At 41.9% G+C, this 21,692-nt stretch overlaps 1 protein-coding gene across 1 annotated transcript in view; it reads right to left on the reverse strand.

Annotated features, from left to right (window-relative positions):
• LOC133131086 (protein unc-13 homolog C-like) overlaps positions 1–21,692 on the reverse strand; it is a 126,400-nt gene that overhangs the window by 78,839 nt on the left and 25,869 nt on the right. Inside the window, exons 10-15 of the mRNA XM_061246214.1 lie at positions 14,759–14,928; positions 13,221–13,336; positions 12,380–12,543; positions 5,141–5,294; positions 4,806–4,874; positions 1,886–1,975 (exon numbers count right to left, since the gene is read on the reverse strand). Coding sequence (XP_061102198.1) covers positions 1,886–1,975; positions 4,806–4,874; positions 5,141–5,294; positions 12,380–12,543; positions 13,221–13,336; positions 14,759–14,928 — 763 coding nt within the window. The remainder of the gene's footprint in view (positions 1–1,885; positions 1,976–4,805; positions 4,875–5,140; positions 5,295–12,379; positions 12,544–13,220; positions 13,337–14,758; positions 14,929–21,692) is intronic.

Genomic DNA, 21,692 nt, shown 5'->3' on the forward strand with positions numbered 1-21,692 from the left:
ATAATCTCAATATGGGAGCCAAGACAGAAAATAATACAATTATAAAATATAAACATGCTTTGAGTGCCATTATTCTTATGCTAAGATTGAAAGTATTTTCGATTGCTGTCAAATTCAGCAGGGAAAAGGCAAGTAAGCCATCAATAAACAGTCAGACATGGGTAATAACTAAATTAAACAGTGTTACAGGAAACATACAAACATGCTTAGCATACAAGGAGATGCTCTGCAAAAAATGGCAAGCGATTTAGTCTTGTAATAAGACTTAATATCTTTTTTTTCTCTCAAGTAAAGACTGTTTTACTGTAAGTTAATGTTTCCTCGACAAGTGAAATGTTCTCACCCCATTGGGAGATCTTGAAAACTTTCTTACCTTATTGGCAGTTTTTTTGTCTCATTTTTTTTGTCTCATTTTGAGCAAAGTTTTTAACATTTACATTTTTACGTTTTACATTTTAGTCATTTGGCAGACGCTTTTAATCCAAAGCGACTTACAAGTGCATAGGTTCTACCACAAGTCAAAGCATCACATCCAGAACTAGGAAAATACACCTGGACTGCTGTTCTAAACATATAGTCGTCATCATAAGTGCAATTTTTATTTATTAATTTTTTTTTTTTTTTTTTTTGGGGGGGGTTAGACAGGGATAGGGGTATCAGAAGGGGGGGGCGGGGTAAATCAGGAGGGAGGACTAAGGTAGAGTTTGAAGAGGTGTGTTTTGAGTCTGCGTCGAAATAGGGGGAGGGATTCTGCTGTCCTGACAGTGGTAGGCAAGTCATTCCACCACTGAGGAACCAGAACGGAAAACAGGCGTGAACGTGCAGCTCGACCGCCAGGTGCCCGTAGAGAGGGAACCATAAGGCGACCAGAGCTGGCAGACCGGAGTGGTCTAGCTGGGGAGTAGGGAGTGATCAGGGATTGTATGTAATGTGGGGCAGTCCCCTTAGCAGCCTGAAATGCCAACACTAGGGCCTTGAATCGGATGCGTGCGGCAATAGGAAGCCAGTGGAGGCCAATGAGAAGCGGGGTGACATGAGCCGACCTGGGCTGACTGGTGATCAAGCGGGCTGCAGCATTCTGGACCAGCTGGAGGGGCTTGATGGCGCACGCTGGGAGACCGGCTAGGAGGGAGTTGCAGTAATCCAGGCGGGAAATGACGAGCGCCTGGACTAGGAGCTGGGTGGCTTTCTCCGTCAGGATATGATGGATGCGGCGTATATTATACAGAAAGAACCTGCAGGTTCTGGCAGTGGAGGATACTTGTGGAGCCAGGGAGAGGCAGTTATCAAGAGTCACCCCAAGATTCTTTGCCGTACGGGAGGAGGAAACTACAAAGTCCTCCACAGTCAGTGAGAGGTCGATTGACGGAGAGGACTTAGCAGGGATGTAGAGAAGCTCAGTTTTGGCAAGGTTGAGCTTCAGGTGATGGGAAGTCATCCACGCAGAGATATCAGCCAAGCAGGCAGAGATCTGTGTGGTGATTTGGGTGTCGGGGGGGAAGGAAATGAAGAGTTGGGTGTCATCAGCGTAGGAGTGATAAGAGAAGCCGTGGGAAGAGATAACAGAACCAAGGGACATGGTGTATAGCGAGAAGAGGAGAGGCCCAAGAACCGAGCCCTGCGGGACTCCAGTTCGTAGGGGTTGAGGGTCGGAGAGTGCGCCCCTCCAAGTCACCTGGTAGGAGCGACCAGAGAGGTAGGAGGAAAACCAAGCGAGTGCAGAACCTGTGACACCCATCCCAGACAGCGATGAGAGCAGAATCTCATGGTTGACTGTATCGAAGGCGGCTGACAAGTCGAAATACTGTAAAAGGCTAAGATACTTGTTAAGACTGATTTATTATAATTGTTTGCAGGGCAAAAGGAAGGCTCAGAGCTTCCCTACCTTCATTCGGAAGAACGTGATGCTGGTTAGCAAGTCCACCGTAGATTTCAGGTCCTGGAGCCTCTCCGGGTTTCCAGCAGGGAAATTATCCTGGTAATTAGAAAGAGGGAGTGAGGACCCATTCCACATTTTCTCTTTTATTTACACTCAATGAAACCTTTCCTCCTTCCCTTCCATTTTCCCCCGTGTTCCTCTCTTCTGTAAAGCACAAATCTTAACCTTTAACAGAAAATTCCCCTTAGGTACTGCAGTTGCTCACTTTAAACAGTAAGAAAGTTGGTGTTATTAAGATATACCGTAGATATACAGATATACATATCTACTCAGGCCGTATTTTAGGGTGATCATTAAGGATTAGAAGCAGGGCACTGCTACACTGCTCTCAAGTAGAAATGACTAACTTCTTGTAAGTTAATGTTTGCTTGAGGAGTGGCATGTTCTTATAACATTGGTAAATCTTGAGATGAGATTGGCTTGACAAGTGAAATTTTCATATTCCGTTGACAATTCTGTCTGACCTCATCGGCAATATTTTATTTATTTAGCAAAAACATATAAAGGATAAAGGAATAAAGGAATGTTTTTGGTTTTTACAGTCTACCATTCTCCAGTTCTGTGAAATGAAAAGATGGATAGATATTTGTATATTTGGAAGCTTGCAGCCACTACCATACCATACACCAATTTCTGGGTCTCCTTAACATCTTTTTTGAGCCTACTACAAAGCCTGTACTAGCAATATCATCGAGTCTAACTAGCGTGACTGCTACACCCTACTGAATAAATCCTTGAGTTACCAACTCATGTAGACTAAATCAAACACTAACATCAGTGTGGCAAGCAGGAGTTTCTCAAAAAATAGAGTTTGATAAAGATGGAAATGAAACTCTGGTTTCCCTCTCCACCCTGTACATTATGATATTTGCCAAAAGCCAGGCTCCAAGCTGAGGTCGAAGTGTCCTTCAATAAAGCTTCTACTAGCCTGCAGGACAGCCATGATCATAAGAGTACCATATATTAGACTATTTTAATAAAAATCATGATTATAGATAATGCATCAAAGAACAGCTTGAGGTTTTTGTGCAATTGCAGCCCCATCTAAAGGAGCATTTGGTCCTTTCCTGACCATGCCTAAAGTGATTCTGTTGTGCAGATAGCAATGCTTTTGCGTTTGGTACTTCAAATGCATCAGTATATTTTGTTGTGTGTAAGTTACATCAGGACAAAGTGAACTTTAAATAGCATTCAAAAGTGCTCAAGAAATTTCCCATAACCCCAGAGCAATTTTCTGTTTTCACTAAGCTGTAAATAAGAATCGACATGCAATACATCAGGAAAATTTCATCTCCATGATGGAAGTAAGATCTGTTTTCCTCTAAAAGTTATTTTCAGCAATATAGAGTTATAGAAAATTAAATAAAGTTAAAACTGTATTTTCCCACCTAAATGATGTTGTTATTGTCTCTTAATAATAACAGTCCAGGGGCACAAAGGACACAAAAGTAATTTCAGGCACAACAACACTATGGGTGTAAGTAGCACTTTGACTGGAGCTGGTCAAGTGGTTCTGTAGGCTGTGGCTGACAGGTTTTTGGGGAAATAATGTCTACAATCAAACACCTTGAGTTCCTCTGCCGTGCCTGAACAGATCTTTGAATTCAACATTTGTCTGTCTGCCTCCCCTGAATGGTGTGTAAACTCAGATAATCCAAGTCTGAAAGGCAGCTGCAAAGTGATAAAACTTCACCTGAAAGTGGGCAGGACACAGACAACACATCCAAGTTTGCAATATAAAACCTCAGGATAAGACTCAAATCGTTAAAAAAAAAAACACGCAATTGAGAGACGTGAAATGTGGCAGGTCTTAAATGGCAGATGCTTCGGACCATTTTGGCTGGATAGGTCTCTTTGTTTTAAGAATAAAACAAATGCAGTTTCGTTCAGAATTTCATTATGGAGAAATCCATACTGCTGCGTTGAGTCACCACCGATTTGAATCGTGACTCCGTCCAACAGGATTTCCCAGCTCGAAAGCTGAGAAAGTGAGTAAGATATTTTCCTGGCTGTTCTACTAATAAGATTGTACAGGTCAAACTTATAAGATTCACATAAGCCCAAAATCAATTTGTGTCTGGGAATGAAATTACTGGTATTATGCCAGCTCGCTGGGGGATCCATCAATATTGAGTGAGAACACTACAAACAAATTAAGGAGTATAGGGCCCCTACTTTAAATATATACTGGAGAAATAGGGGATTAAACAGAAATGCCCATTTTAATCCTTCCATTACACTTGTATCGCACAAAAAGGGATTATGTATATCTTTGATAAGTCATGTCAAAGCAAATGCAGAAGAATATTCCACAACTATGCATTAAAGTTGAGTCATGTCAGTCTAAAAATGATATAAATGTAATTCAGCATTAGCCATGACACAAGGTACATCTACAGTCAAAAGGATGATGGAATTAAGGAACAAATCATTTCTCCTCAGGTGGCATGGGGGTGCGGCAAGAAGGTCCTGGAGTCAAATCCAAGCTGGGACCTTTCTGTGTGCACTTTGCATGTTCCAGACATGGTGGTACAGAGGATAGCACTGTCACCTCACAACATGAAGGTCCTCGGTCAAAGTCCGACCTGGGACCTTTCTGTGTTCGCAACGTGTCCGAATGGGTTTCCATTCCTCTGGGTACTTCAGCACAAAGCCATGCAGGTTAGGTTAATTGGAGAGTCTAAATTGCCCCTTGGTTTGAGTGTGTGAGTGAGTGGTGTGTGACCCTGTGATGGATTTGGCGACCTGTCCAGGTAGTATTCCTGCCTCTGACCCAATGCATTCTGGGATAGACTTGTGTTGCTTGATAGAAGTATAGCATATGCATGTGCAGAACCAAACAAAGCAAAATGTCTTGTATACATACCCGGTACTTGGAAAGGTCAATCCTCAGTGAATTATGCAGCTGATCTAAAAGCTTGACAAATTTTTCCCTCTGTAAAGAATGGGGAACATGTATTAGAGGACATAGCAAATGAGCATATTGTTGTTGTTGCACATTTTCTTCATATAAATTCTGTGAATTCATTTGGGTACAGTGCACTTTGATACATTTATATAGTTGCACCTTCAACTCCTTTATAATCCAGATAGCCAGGGAAATGTCATTTTCAACAATACGGACCCTTTAAAAAATGACTTTAGCGCATGAATGGAGAGCAATAGATACAGAAGTAGAGAGAACGAGAGGGCCAGACTCACCCCGAAATTTGAGGCAGCAAAGCGGTCAGATGCGGAGATGTTGGTGGTGGCTGTGGTGGTGTGGGCGAAGTAGGCATTAATGTTGGCTAGCAGGTTACTCATCACCGCCGGCACGCCAGGACACATGTACTTAGATGACAGGCAGGAGAAATGACTGAAAGAGAGAAAACACATCATAATAATAATAATTGCTCTGTTACATACTAATGGATTTCTTTCTTTCTTTCTTTCTTTCCTCTGGCTTTAAGTGAAATATACTGCGTCTCTTGTGTATGCTTTGGTTAGACATTGAGGCCTGCCACAAATGAATTTAACAAAGAAAAATGCATAAATGCATGCTGCTCTTGTCGAGGACAAGATGAGAGATTGACAGAAGAGGGGTTAGGCAGGTATGCATTGTTAACCCCTCGCACACGCCATCGAGGTGGTACTCTGTCCAGCAAAAGTAATTGGCCCATATTCATATAACACCTCAGAGTAGGAGCTCTGAATTAAAGCTCATACCAAAAGGACGGGGGAAATCTGATCCTATACCAGCCTGCCTATATCCAGATCCTTTATGAATACAGACCACTCAGCACTGTTCATACATATATTTAGCCACAGAAAAGAATGAACTGTAATTGAGTAGAATTCCAGTCTAGTCTCATTCCTAACTCATTAAATATTGACGTTTGGATGGGAGCCCTCGCTATATGACACAAAGTAAGACCTTTGGCATCAATTCTATCCCCATTGACATGAAGAGAAACCCTCCAGTGTATTTATTTGATGCCACGGGTAAAAATAGTGTATTGACAATGATTTCATGAAAATTAAACATTGTTTATTTGGATTTCATGAATCACAGGCTAAGAATATATACCAGTCCCCCATCTCAATCTAATATCAATGTAATAATTTCATAAAATTACGATGACTTTTCTCCCATCCCAATTACCCATGGCATCAAATAAACAAACTGAAGGGTTTCTATTGAAGTTCATGAGGATACCAAAAGCGTCCAGAATTGACGGCAAAAGCTTCAGCCCAAATGTCAAAATGTCAAAAGGCACACAAAGTTTCCACATAAAAGGACTGCACACACAGTTTCCACACACACAGGGCTGAAGCAGCTCACAGTTTAGCAAGTCAGTAAAATTAGCACTGATCCTGCAGTTTTACCAAAAATGAGGGAACAGGAACATGAATTATTTCATAACAATCAATTTAATACTACAATAATAATAATCATCATCAGCATCTTAATAACAACTTTATTTGTGCAGCACAATAGTATGAGTATACAGCACAAAGTGCTTTACAACGACTATGAAAATACACACAATGCCACACAAAAAAACACACTGCCAATATTACCGACAATGATCTCAGTGCAGTGCTCTGAGCCATAGATAGGCTTTACATGGTTGCCAATAGCGACAGCGATCAGCAGCCCTGCAGTAAACGGGCAGGAGGGAAGGTTTAAACGGGGACACCCCCTTCTAATAGCACAGGTGAGACTCCTCTGGTGGATCAGTGCCTGCAGTCTGCTCGTGCCAGCTGTGAATGCAGTGAGAAGTAGTGGTGCACAGTTCGCGAACGAGTCATTGTAATTGAAAGGCTCTTTCTACTGGCTCGGGAGTACTAGTTAGTTTTCTCAGTTGAGCCGTTCGTTTGACCGAGCACCTCTGCCCCAAGTCGTTTGTCAGTAGGGGGGTTAGTGCCCCACTGAAGAAGGGTTCCCGGGCACTGCATACTTCAGCGGAGCTTTCACACTTAGTTAAATTTCCACTCTCTTAAATGTCCCACATTTTACACCTTTCCAGTGTTTTATTTTAGGTCCTGATATAAGAACATATTTTCCAAAAAAGTCCAAAAAACAATCTCTATCCAGTTTTACATGTCTAGTCTCCAACACCTCTCATGAGCTTTACCAAGAACAGCCTGTTTTAGTGACTGTGTCTTTATGGCTCATTAACATCATCTGTTCCGATTGGCTCACTGAAATGAACTGAACAGCGTTTGGATTTCTACTGGCTACAAGGCGGGCCACGCTGAAGGCACATGTATGTCAATGAGCGTGTGGTTGTGATGTCATAAAGGTACAGAAGTCCAAACGGCTCATTCAAAGCTGAAGTTCCTTAATAGGGATTGTGTGGATTTTTTTAGGGACTGTATGTTAATACTTTCACAGTGTTTATACTGCAGCACCTACAATTCCTTAATAATCCAAATAGCAAAGGAAATACATTTTTCCACAATATGGGACCTCTAAATAAATGAAGTATATAGGTGGGTCTATGAATAGGGAATTCCCGCAGTGGGTAAAATGCAAATATGGAATTAAAACTGGAAACAAGAACCGTTTCGAAATAGCGGAATCCCCATGGTAATTTATTAAAGGTTATCGAGAGCACGCTGAGCCAGTGGCACGTGTCTGAGTGACTTAAATGCCACTGAAGGCACAGACTGTGAGTGTTTACATTCGGGTGGTGAGGCAGGCGGGGGTCAGAGCCGGCTGGCTGCTCTCCGCCGGGCCCCAGGGTGGGGCGCGTCCTCTGGGCAGCGACACGCAGCACGACCCAGTAAACGAGACTCGCTCCGGGTCCGTTTCCCAGGTGCCGAGCCGAGGAGACCGTGCTAATTACCCCAGACTTCAGCCGCAGCATCTACGGGAACTAATAGGCAATTTGTACCACGGCTACGGGACTTCGTTTTAGCTATGGAAACGGGAGCGGAGGGATTTGATTTATATATGCCGCTCCAGTCACACTCATCGTCCGCGTCGGCACGCGCTTTCAAATCCTTCACCTCTTTTCCACTCACCCGCTTACTTGTCTCATTTGGGCTGAACAACGCATGGTTGCCATGCCCGATAAATCATCAGTAATGTGACGGCTATGGCAGGACCTCTCAATAAAAGGAAACACCGTACTGTAAATCACAAAGGGATGAGAACGGTCAGATATCAAGAGATGGATAAACCAAGAAATGCAAATCGCACAATCGTCTTTGCCTTTGAGGAGGGAAAAAAACTCTCTTATGAATCCTTCACATTTTTAGCTCTATCCACTCCTACAACACAATTGTTCTGCCTGACATTAAACCCCACAGAGGCCGAACAAGCCATAGAGGCGAGGCGTGTGGCCTTAAGGAAAAGAAATAGTGTCTCCAGAGTACGATCTACTGAAGCACTCCTCGGGAGAATTTGTCATTGTGTTAAATTAGAGCATACAATTTAGTGGGCTTACATGACAGCTGAGTGGACTTATCCAAAGGTTGATCCTGGGAAGAAACATTCCTAGTTACAATTACATTTTCTTAGCAAACCAATGACTTCAGTTTTAAATCGTCTTTCACAGCTTTTCTAAATAGTGTCACTGGCTCCCCACATAAATCGGGCGTGGTCAGTGATGGAAACCATCCGTCCTGCCACCATCTCTTTATCTTGCACTAGCTGAATACGAACAAAACCTCACTCACTCTTTTATTTTATTGTGAAAGTGTTATTAGAGTGTGATTCAGATTAAATATCTTTTTGCAGTTCAGTAGACCCCAGTGGGTTATTTTTGGAATATCCACACAAAGAGCTGCATGATCATACTACTATATTATACTGTGACATAACCTGTTATTGACCCCAAGACATTGGTGTGGGCGGCCGACATTGGTGTGGGCGGCCTGTAGCGTAGTGGTTAAGGTAAATCCCTAGGACACGCAAGGTCGGTGGTTCTAATCTCAGTGTAGCCACAATATGATCCGCACAGCCGTTGGGCCCTTGAGCAAGGCCCTTAACCCTGCATTGCCCCGGGGAGTATTGTCTCCTGCTTAGTCTAATCAACTGTACGTCGCTCTGGATAAGAGCGTCTGCCAAAATGCCAATAATGTAATGTAATGGTATGTTCCAGTGAAAGTATCAATTCAATATCTGAATTCCACATCGGTGAAGGTTGTTGATGCCTCTCGATTTGAAGTTCACTTTTTCAAGCCAAACCAGATAGAGGTCTACATTGTACGACTGGCCACTTGGCAGCAATATTGTTTGGCTGAGAAAAAGCTAAAGAAAAAAATGTGTCCTAATATTACAGTACTTAGCTCTGCTTTTCACACCTCAGAGAGCTACCTCTACTCATAGTAATTTTGTTTTCGGTAAGTCAGACTTTGCCATAAACTAACCCAATCTCCCTTCATTGCTGAGCTGCTGAGTGGGCCAGTTTAATATTAAATTTGAAGTTTTTAGTTATGATTTGAAGCAGAGCAAATGTGATTTCTTCTTTTGTTTTGTAGTGGTTCTTTCGTTCTGTGTTAGCTACATTATTGATTTCTACTTTGTCTTAATTTGCTCTATCTCTCTCTCAAATTTCCAGTCATCTTTTTTTGTTAAATACAGACTACTAACAGACTAACTCTACTTCAGTATTGCTCAATAACTCCGCCTCCCTGTTCTATTCCTAAATTGCTTGCCTCGATTCAGCTAAATGTTCGCACATGCTCTCCCCTATCACTACGTTCCTTAATTCTGTCCAATTGTCTACTGACGTTTGTATTACATGCGTTTTCGTTTCCCTCTCATTATTGTGTTATTACCCTTCCATGTTTCTCACCTGATGTTTATTTGTTAGACCGCCCTAATTCCCATGCCCCGCCTAGGTTGTCTCATTCCCCTGTGTATTTATATCTGTCCTTCTCAGTTGCACTTTGCTAGATTGTCTTATCCTGCTTTCCTGAGCCCTTATATTCCTTTACCCCAGATCTAGCCTCCTTTTCCCCGAGCCCTTGCCCTTGTGGTATTCTTTCCTGTTAGTTTTTGTTTTCTGGATTCTCATTTATGACCCCTGCCTGCTTCTCTAGACTCTTGTCTTGTTTTGTGGATCTCTGTACCTGTACTCTGAACTCTGCCTGTTTTTGATTACGCTCTGTCTGCCCCTTATCCTCCTGCTAATCAAACCTGCCATTTTTCAACATCCCAGTGCCTGCTATTGGTTCCTCTGTCCCCCTCTGGCGTGACATCAATTGACCTATCAGCAAATTTGGAGACCTAAATCGGGGCTGCTATTTTTAATAACAATATTTCTCTACTATTCACATGGACAGCACTTGGGGATCTTCACTTGCTTTTTAATTTGAGATATCTTTCAGATGGATAACCTATTTAAATCAATAAATAATCCAATAGTATACTGGGCTAGATACGAAGCTGCTACACTAATTTACATAGTAGATTACACTATGTTCCTGACAAGTGCTTCCACACCACCTCTTTCCGAAAGGCCTTCCAACTGAATCCAAATTTGAAAAAATTTAATTCAAAGCCCAAAAGCAGAGTCATTATCCACTTGCCTGGCGCCCGAGACAAGAACAGAATAGGCGTCTAGCAGAGAGAAGGTGAGACCCGTGGGCAACGTTTGGATTGTTTAACAAAACAAGAGCAGCTCAAAGGCTTTCACCTAGCACGCCTGCTGCTGTGAACGTCTGTCGTGGCATCTCACGGTCATGCTAGAGGGAGAGCGGAGCAGTTCTCCGAGGTGCCCAGCTCACGCCTCTCCCCAGCTCCCAAAGCTTGCTAGCAGGCGCCATTAGCATAGGATTTTCTGGTCCAGTTTCTGCCGTGGTGAAGGCCCCAGGGAGAAGAGCGCGATGGGAGACATGTCGCGTGAAAACATGATTCATCGCAGACCGCAATCTCCTTCTTCCCCAGGAGCCAGTGCCGAGAGATGCATGAGCAGGGCCTCATTAATTACAACTGCTTTTTCACCCCCCAAAACTGCCACGGAAAACAAACAAAAGCAACCGCAGCAGCATCAACGGCATACAAGAAAGGAACAACTTTCGATCCATCACCAGCAACTGGCTAGTATCTGGAGAATAATTTATATGCAATGAGCGGAGCCTGTTTCCCCTTTAAGGCTGTTTTATACTTTGTTGTTGTCTGTGTTGTCGGTATAGGTTGCGGATTTTGCTGCCACCAGTTACCCTGGCTAAATTAGCTAATTAGCCACACTGTATGCACCATGAGCAATTCAGTCGTAAATTAGACCACAATGAAAATGTATCAGATGCAGTTTAAATCACGGTCTGTGGCTAAAAATGGCAGATTGTGCAAATGATTTGGTTAATTCAATAATTAAGAGCAGAAGTTGGTCTGAAATCCAGAAACAGATATGGCCCCCCTTGCCCATCCCTGCTCCACACGATCTGTGCTGTCTAGAGTGAACAGAACAGAGTGGACCGGAGCTACAACAACGGCTGAGAGGGCCATCCAGTCCACACCTTGGGCTTTTCCAATCGCATTTTTCACCTCTTTTTACTTGTCTTTGCTCCGTTTTTTTCTGCTCCCAGCTCAATACATCGGGAGCGCCTAGAAAAAGAAGCTATAAAAAGAAGTGAAGACGGGGAAATCGAGAAATCATGAATTTGGCAAATGGAATGTCCTTGCTCATTCCAAACGTCAGTTCATTAACACAGATCATTATTCGTCACGCTAGGAAAAGGACACACTTATTCTTCCTTGCTCAAAGGCAAGATTGGGAGTTCCTAACCCCTACTTCTAACGCCTAGAAGAAACATTTAACGGGTCGGAATGTCCTTAGAGATGGCGGATCTCGATCGATTTCCGGGTCAGGAGCAAGGAAAAGAAAAAAGAGAGAAAGAAGCAATTGGAATAGCCCCATCAGTGCTCCAAGTGCCTCTGAGGGAAGCTTGAGGAATGATTTATGCATTCGTACAGTCAGGGGTGATTATAAGTCACTGGTCAGAGGAAAAAACGCCCGCAGCAGGAAGAACATCACATAAATATCTGATGAAACACAATAAGCCACAAAAAGGGAGTTCACATCAGTCAGGCTTCCATACTGTAACTTTCTAAAAAAAGAGGCCAAGAGCTCTAGCTGGTGGCCAAATCAGCAGGTGTCACCATTCACTGTACTGTAGCTTTCACTGTTTATAACCTCATTACATTCCTGCTGAGCGAGTTGGCACTAACACACAGCTTCAAGCACAACATCCATGATGACTAATGTGTAGCATCGATGCTCGTTATTTATGTGTGTTAAGGTAATCCATAGAGCATGAGTAGGTCAGGGTGTTTTCTAGGAAAAATTCATCATCCTATTAAGCTGCCAAAACAGATGAGGTGGTCTCTGAATTTAATTGTAGTAAACCTGTCCATGCAGACGTTCTGCGACGATTGTACAAATTTCTGAAAACAGATGATGGATATTTTAATTACATAATTGCGACTGCTCGTTTGTTACTCACGTCATCGCCTGGTATATGGATTCCACGCCGTACCGCATCGCAAACTCGTCCACGATTTCTTGAGAGACGTCGTCGAAGTAGACCTTCCAAGCCTCATCCCCTTTCACTTCAGGAATCTTCACGATCCCACTGTTCTTCACTTCTGTCAGGTAGTGGAACAAGTTCTATGGAGAGACAAAGTCTTATGGGTTATTGAGGGTAGCAAAAGGGAAACTGTTCTTTCTGAGGACACTGAAGAGGTAGAAACCCACACATACATGGCCTTAGAAAGAACTGCTGCACAGTTCCCTTTGTGTTTGAAGCCAAATGAAGGACATCTGCATTACTCATAAGCTTTCCACATCTGACATGCTAATGCATAGCGCAGCTAATGCCTTGGATGCACTACATGGCTCAAAATCCTAAGACAATTCCTAAGAACAGAGAGTCTCTCACATTTAATGACGGTCTCTTATGAAAATAGATGGTATTTCCATCCCAAGCTACAGATGTGTCTACAGGCTATGGTCAAAGGGGGTCACACACTACATGCCTGAAGACTTGCAATAAAATCAAATCACTTTGATAAGAGTCCCTAGATCGGGGAGCTGTGATTGAGTCTCTGAACATGTCAAACTAAACATCCGTCACAGGCGGGAGCCAGCAGTGATCATGCAAGATTTTCTTAGGAACTGCAAAAACTTGTATAAATCTTGTATACACATAACCTGGGCCCCAAAGTAGATTTGATTATAACACCCCCAACTCTCAATCCATCTTACCCATTGAGTTTCTTCTAAATTATGAAAAACAAAACGAGACACAATAAAGGAATAAGATACTGCAAGAAGGTCTGGCGTACCTCATGTAAACAGGTATATTGACCATGGGGCGGGGCAACCTTTTCTTCTCCCTTCATCTCCACACTGATCTTCAGTCTGATGGCACCGGACACTGCAGATTTATCCGTCCTCTTTTCTATGTTGGGATTCAAATATGAAGACATGGTCATTCAGAGCCCTGGGTATCTGTTCTTTATTCACATACCATCTCTCTTCTATAACCTATAGCAATATGCTACTTTTCATACATGATATACACAAGTGGAGCTTACAAACAGTAAGAAATAAACACAAGCAGCCACATAATCATGAAGTTCCTCCTTCCTAGACAGAAACCCGCAGTTGTAGCTAACACAATATCTGATATGTAATTGAATTAACATAACTGAGGAGGTTATGTAAGGTCATAACAAATGCACAATATTACACACATCGGAAAAAATAATGAAAAATAATGTACTGAACTGTACTGAATATCTGCCACATCCTAGTGTGGACCAGTAGTAAAAGCATTTCTCCAAACTCAACAACACTTCTAACCGTGACACAGTACTGTCCGAGTTAATCACTGTTTGTTGCAGTGCCTTGTTAATCCCTGGCATCTTGTTACATTATTTTTGTGGAGAGCTGGAGCCGGGCATGAGGCATCCCTGCGCAACATGCCTTCAGCACTATTTCTTCTCAGAAAGCCTTGTCCAGCTGTCAGTTGAGCAGGAAAAGAAGCGCAGTAACAAATGCTCCCTGAGCATAGAGCATGTCTGTTATGGTTTCAACGGCGGCCATTTTGACCATGCAATTTATTTGAGCTCTCTCTGCTCGCTGACCCAAGCCATTACAATTACTTTTCTTTATTCAGCCGACAGCACTGCATCAGAACGGCTCAAGTGGGAGGAGGGGGGAAGTCAAACCCTCTTCCCAGCCAACAGCGGTAATCATTTAGAAATGTATATTTAAAACATTCATGCCGAACAACCAATGCCGATGCAACGAACAATCTACAGTATCTCAGGCAAATGGATCTCTCAGGGCATGCTGGGAGAAGGGAAGCAATAGATTTTCTTTTCAATCAATTTAACTTTGAAATAGTAGCCATTTGAAAATATCTTCAGGGATAGTCTGAATGTCAACTTCTATTTCCTTGTTCTGAGCCTTGTCTCCTTTAATTTCCTGACATGCAGCTTTCAGATATGGCACATGACTACATTGGTATGGCAATGCTTGGTGCTATTGGTGTAACTGTCATTTTTTATTAAACCCTGCTTAAGAAAACAGCTCAAGCTAGGTTTTGAAACAGCTGGTAGCTTTTTGACCAGCTCACTCCAGCTCCCCGCTCAACATGGTATGATCAGATTTTGAAACAGCTGGTAACTGGTAATTTCAAGCTGGTCATAGCTGGATTTTACACCAGGGTTGTCTCATTTCATTTCCTGCAGCTTTCAGACATGGCAGGACTACACTGTTGTGGCGATGCTTGGTGCCACTGTTCACAGGTGAATGTCAGTCCTTTTTTAGTGAAAGAGCACACGGGGAGGGGGAAAGGCATGAAGGATGAACGCACCGAGGTTGTACCACACATCCATCTCGCCGCTGAGCATCCTGACTTCGATGATGGTCTGTCCGAGGAAGTCATCCGACTCCTTTTTGAAGTGCTGCTTGACTCGGGACTTGATGTCGTCGTCCTCGTCCCAAACTCTGACTTTAATCCTGTCCGTAGCGTTGTGGCACTCACTGTAACACAGAGCAACAGAGAAACTGACAACACTAACCATACGGCGAGAGTCAGCTTAGCGACAGAGTTTAAGTCACACACTCCACTGAGCATACAAGCCTGACAATTATTCTCCCATTGCCGGGTAGCAGTTTGACACAACACATAATTTGTAAATGAAATGGGGTAATAGTTTGATGTTGAAAGCAACATGACTGTAATATGGTGTGTCATAAGTAACAAAGTAATTCCTTGAAGGGTAAAAACCACCCACTCAATTACACTTGATCTGAGAAATGAAAGGAAAATGGCGGTGCCAGGATTTCATAAAGAGGGAGAAAATGTCTGGATGTGCCAATCAGTAGATTCACTCCTTGCAGCTGAACAGGTGTATCAGGTGAGCACTCTGATTTACTAGACATAGCTGTCAAAGCCGACTAGGAATTAACTGGTGATGGATGTTCTTTCTCTAAAGTAACTACTATGAAAATGGCACAGTGACTAAACAGCTATTCAAGTCAGACATTATACTTAGTCATTGCCAATGCACATTGCACAGCAAAATGTTGTTTTAGTCTAGTGATGCAAATTGAAATCTTTTCTCTCAAAAAAAAAATTAGCTTATTTTAAGTTACATTTTGCCAAACAATTGTTCACAAATTATTCAAACTGTCACACCTCACTGGCAATATTTGTGTCTTATTTTGGAAAAAAGTCATCGAAATAAGATTCTAAGACGGAACTTGCTAAGATTGACTTGTTTATTGGTTTTTGTAGTGTAAGATCAATACCCACTCAAACATCTCAACAGACACCAGGGCATTTGGAGAGCCAGTTTTGTAACAGTCTGATAAAAGCCACAGGGAATAAGCAGGCCCAGTAATGAACATTACAGTGCCAAAGACAGAGCAGAGTCCGTCTGTTCCCTATGCAGGACTGCTTGATGATGTGCCGTATACAGTGCATAAGCGCTGACTGCAATCCTCCAAAAACAACACAGCGAAGGTGAAGGTGGAGTTATTTTTCATACAAGGAAGATACTGTATACACTGCAAAACAACCATTTTTATTCTACTAATATGACTTAAGGTCTTTTTTTTTCTCTCTCAAGTAGAAAATGGTAGTTGGTTTGCATGTGAAATTTTCTCACCCCACTGGCAAATCTTGAAATGAGTCAAAATCTCTCACCTCATAGGCAGCTTTTTTCTAATTCTGCAAAAAAATTCTAGAAATTAGATTTAAAGTCTAAATATAAAACAAATACTTTTTTGCAGTGTTATAATCCATTTAGGAATAAAACCAACCAGCTTTGTTGTTCTCCTTTCTTAGTCACCGCATAAAAGTGCACAAAAAGAAGTGTCCCTTGCATAAGACGCACTGGTGCAGAAAGAGTGCATCACTCTCTCACGGTCCTATCTGTCAAGTGAGATTGGCGTCAGATCAGCCCTGTTGGCTTTCAGTGAGGAAATCCCACGTACCCCCCCCCCCCAGCTCCACCCACGCGGGAGCAACACGGCACCCTCAGCCTGTCCAACCCAGAGGGGCATGGGGACAGCGTGCCTGGCAGGCGGAGGGTATCAGCAGGGGTGAGGTTCGGAGGAGCCTGTCAGAGAGGAAAGTGGGGCTCCCTGACTGCTCCCCAGGGTGTAGGGATCCTGCAGAACCGGCAGCAAGGCTCTCCCACCCTAACCTCACGAGCCACCCTCGATATGCTCCCCAAAAACACACATAAACACAGGGCTGTTTAAATGAGTCTTAGCAGAAAAACTGTTGTATTGTAGATGTTCTAATTATTCCTGTTAAAATGTTTGTTGTTTGCATGTGGTTTTGCAATAAAAATGCCCAGTGTTTGCCTGGTGCTGAGCTCTCACCTGCTACCAGAGACTAAATATAATAATGAATATAATACGAATACTTCTGAAATAGAGGGAGAACACTGGACATGTAATTGATTCAGCTTGTTAGTCATAGACAGAGATCAAAAATTAATGAGGGTTCAGAAGATAAAATAGATTTTACTCCCATGATGAAAATTGTACTTCCGATGCACTTTAGAAATAATAGTGAAATGTTGCTTTTGTAGTTTTATATGTGTATTTATAAATTAATAGATGGGAGAAAGCTGTAGATTTCAATACACTCTGGAGAAAAAATATAAACATTGAAAAATGCTCAAATACAACGCTTTCAATCAGATATTTCCACAAATATCCTATTCTAAATGACCAAATGGCTGGCTCTTTTCTCATATTGTCTAGGAGAGGAACTGCTGAAAGCTCTTAGATTAATTATACTGCCCACCGTTTTCCCATTACAATTCTGTTTGTTTACACCATCTTAACAAGACACTCAAGTGCAAGTACACCAGATCTGTTTCCTGGCGAGTGCTATCAGCTGTCCGTGGCCCTGAAACTGCCTCAGTCAGAGCCATTTCTCACCAGAGCTGCAAGGCTGTGAGCTACAACTCCTGTAATCAGAGAGCAGAGCGGATCCGCAGCAGCCGGGGAGCTCACACGTGGACGTTAATGAAGTCTGCAGTGCCCGCTGTTATGTGCCAGAAAGAAGAAAAAAACCCCCAGACCTCGCTTTCTCTTCTTAAATCTGCCTGCTTTTCTTGGGAAGGCACATCAGTCCCTTAACAATTAAGCCAAATGAAATCCCAATCTAAAGACAGCTCTTGACAGATCTGCAGACAAACACAGAGTTATAACTGGCACAGTAAAAAGTAAAATGCAAAACACAATCTGGGACAGCACAATGGGATCTCTTACCCATAATCAAGCATGACAAAGCAATTTTTTAACAATGTGGGGACCTGATGACAAATTGCAGGAGCTGAGCAGGAACTGGCATGCCAGATTCACTTAAAGGTGTCTTATGCAATTGGGATTATTGCTGTTTGTATAATTGAGTAATACAAGATGGCTGCGGGGGACAGGCCTGCCATTAAGAAATCATTGCAAGCTGAACACATACTTCTTTTACGCAGTCCTTCAGTGCTCTGGTTGGCCTTCAGGTCATGAATTATTACAGTATATCAGGGATTTATGCTAATCACCAGTGTGTTAACATTTGAGGGACCGATCAATCCATGCTACAAGGAATAGGTCAGCACTGAAAACACCATTTTTTTTTCCATATTGTGATACATACACTCACTGAGCATTTTATTAGGTAGACCTGTACACCAGCTTGTAAATTCAAATATTTAATCAGCCAAGCATGTGGCAGCAACTAAATGCATAAAAGCATACAGACATGGTCAAGAGGTTCAGCTGTTTTTCAGACCAAATGTCTGAAGGGGGAAGAAATTTGATCTAAGTTACTTTGACCGTGCAATGATAGTTGGTGCCAGACAGGGTGGTATCTCAGAAACTGCTGATCTCCTTGGATTTTCACCAACAACAGTGTGCAGAGAATGGAGTGTACAATGAAAAACATCTAGTGAGCAGCAGTTCTGTGAGCAAAAATGCCTTCATGTACGAGTCCAGTGGAGAAGGGCCAGACTGGTCAAAGCTGACAGGAAGGTGACAGCAATGTAAATAACCACACATTACAACAGTGGTATGCAGGAGAACATCTCTGAACACACACGCATCAAACCTCTTACAGGCTACAGCAGCAGAAGACCAATAAGTCTAAAAAAGACCGAAAGTGCTCACTGAGTAAATATTTCGGTAATGAATACTGCTTTTTCACTTTGCCCGATGGCCAGTAAAAAACCCTAGAAAACAAGGCCCCTAGTAGCACAATGCCACCTTCAGCAGTGGTGAGGACAGGGGGCGGAGAAGGCCGAAAAAATAATGATCAATATATTACCATGGAACCACTGGGAAGCAGATGGTCTTACATTTCAGCTGTCATCACTATTAAAAAAAACTCCCATGATGCTGAGGGGCGCTCTCTTCCAGAACTACAGAACAGGAATGTATCTGTAGCCATTTTATAATTGTGTCACGTGTTCTAGGCATGTGTTCCCTGAGAGGCAGACAAAATGGCTACCAAAAAAAGCTGTGATTTCAGATGTCTTCCCTTCCTGTAGTTTAAAATGACTAGCCTGATTATGGGAAGGATGTTGAGGGCTAGAACAAGTCATAGTAGAGGGTATTATACACTCTATTGTACAGTATATTCCAGGAGCTGAAAAGTCCCAATTGCAACACTAAGAATAAGGTCCTGTCTGTTCAAAATGAGCAGGGGTCGTTTCGGGTAGGAAGGCCTTTAGGTTATAGCACAAAATGTAAAGACAAAAAGGGGTTTTTAATGAAATGCCTTCCCTCATGCTTTCTGAGAAAACCATTTCCCTTATCCTGGGGCTCATCTCAGTGTTAGACTGAAAGGGGAACAAACAGAGAACAAACATTTGTTCTCAAGTTTAACCTCTCACAAATAAAAGTTTTACCTTTTTCAATATAAAATTACAGCTCAATCGCTTCACTGTGTGTGAGAAGTGAGTACAGTGTCAAAGTCTGTGTCTTTGTGGTCTGTACAAGGAAATTCTAACTATGAAATGTGTAGTTCCATTTTATTAACCTACATGTCCTTACTGTATACAGTTTACAGTACATAAAGGAGATTCACGGTAATGTGTGCCTGCTTCAAAATTACTATTGTACTTGACCCATGTGCAATTAACAAAAGAACGTAAGAGTGAATATGATTTGGGGACACTGAAATACACACTGATATCTGTGACGAAGCCTGCGCAGTATGATACAGGAGATGATTGCAGAGTGGATTACATTGATTTAAAGGACTGAATTTCAGTGATAAACATCCTTCCAGCTCTTACCGATGAAAGCAGCAGAAAGTGATTTGTGATATTTTCTTCTGATCCGCATTCCTACTGAAACATACACAGTAATTGAGAGGCAGACGGCTAATGACTGGGTGTTAATATGAGCAGGGCCCAAACAGCAATCTCAGGAAATGTCTGCCATTAGCTAGACTCATCACCGTGTACATAAAAGTGACAAGCTTTCTAATCGCTGAACCACAGTCTGTAAAAGCACAATAAAGACAGTATATTTAAAAGCCCAGCAGGACCATAAATGTAGGTGCTGTCAAATTATTTAACAATTAAAAAGTAATAATTGTCTATGTGTTTATTCTGTTTAATTCACTGTATCTACTGTTCGAATACACCGAGCAAAGAATAGAGTTTATGACAATATTTTGCATTCCTTGGAAAAAACTCTGTGAATACACTGCGTATAATGCACCTTAAAAATTGTATAAAATGGCAGACACCCTTTTTGTGTTACAAACTAGTCAAAGTACCTTATCTTTCTGCATGGCCCTTGGAGTTTATACAGTAAATCGACTTGAAACATTTTCGGTCACTCGAAAGCGCTTTCAAGTGGAATTATAGTGATTAAGACAGACTAAAAGAGCCACTTACTTAAATTATTTTTTTTTTTGCTGAGATGGAAAAGCTAGAGAGAATACTAATTATTCTTCATTACCCATGCCTCAGACTTCAGGCATGCACATTCTTGAGAGAAGCTTGTCACACAACATCAAAATTAAATTGTTTTGCGGCACACCAAAGTTTAGGGGAGAAGCTTTAGGATCTTTCACTTTCTTATGCAGAGAGGTTCTCAATTCATTAACACAAAAAAATACAAATAATAATAATACTCCAGGCACAATATGAACAAAATATATGAATATATTTCCTATAACAGTTTTGGTTAGGTAAAATGTTCAAGCATATAACAGAAGCACCACAATCATTCTCTGAAGTTGAAAGTATTAGCTTGTTTTAAGTTACTGTTTGCTTCACAAACAACATTTTCTTAACCCATTGGTATTGAAATGAGTCAAACTGTCTCACCTCATTGGCAATGTCTAAATATATAGCAAGCTACTATACTTGTTGACTTACTATTGTGTTTTTAGAGTGAAGCTACAACATGCTGTCACCCAGTGGTGTAACTAAGACCCATCGGGACCAAGTGCAAATGATACTCCGGGCTCCACTCCCCTTCAATAACATTACCCACACTTGCAGTGCGCATGTACAAGCCATTCAAACCATGGACAGTAGACAAAACACAGGGATAAGCACTAGCCAGTCCTCCTAACATATAGCAGGAATGTTACTAACAGATAGGAAACAACATCACAATATTACAGTTACACTTTCTGACTAAGAATGGATTAACGGTAAAAATGCTGCTCACTCATTTAAAAGGACATCTAGCGCAACTTGCGCTCCACAAAATCATCCACTTTGGACCACCTTGGTCCAAATTCCTGGCTCTGTCATTTTCAATTGAAAGTATTGATAATCCACTTAGTTTCTCTGGTCCCATTCTGCTCCTTAAGCAGTTCTTGATAGGTTTTTAGTTTTAAGAACAAGTGTTTCGTATGGTGAAATTGAGAATGAAGGTTTTGGACACATTGCCAAAGGCAGTTGCTAGTTAAAAAAACAGATCAACCTTTGGTAGTTTTGCTGCGTTTTACAGTTCCTCCTTTGTACTTTTTTGTGCATTGCAAGTGTGCTTGCTAGCTATCTTTTGCTGACGTACAATAAGGTAATTGTGAAATTGTGAAATTGTGAATATGATAGATCAAGCCCAGTTCAAAGCAGGCCAATCATGTGACAGATTGTCAAAAACCCCAGGCCCAGGTGTTTAGCCCCGCCCTTAGCTGCCACCCCAATCTCATCTAAATAAAAAGCTCATTGTTTTCCTTCTTTGTGAACAGTTTAGAAGGCACAATACAAATACAGATATTAACTTGGACTTAAATGAAATATTGAATCAGTTAAATTATATAT

Source organism: Conger conger, chromosome 6 (assembly GCF_963514075.1).
Source record: "Conger conger chromosome 6, fConCon1.1, whole genome shotgun sequence".
In the NCBI taxonomy this organism is placed as follows: domain Eukaryota; kingdom Metazoa; phylum Chordata; class Actinopteri; order Anguilliformes; family Congridae; genus Conger; species Conger conger.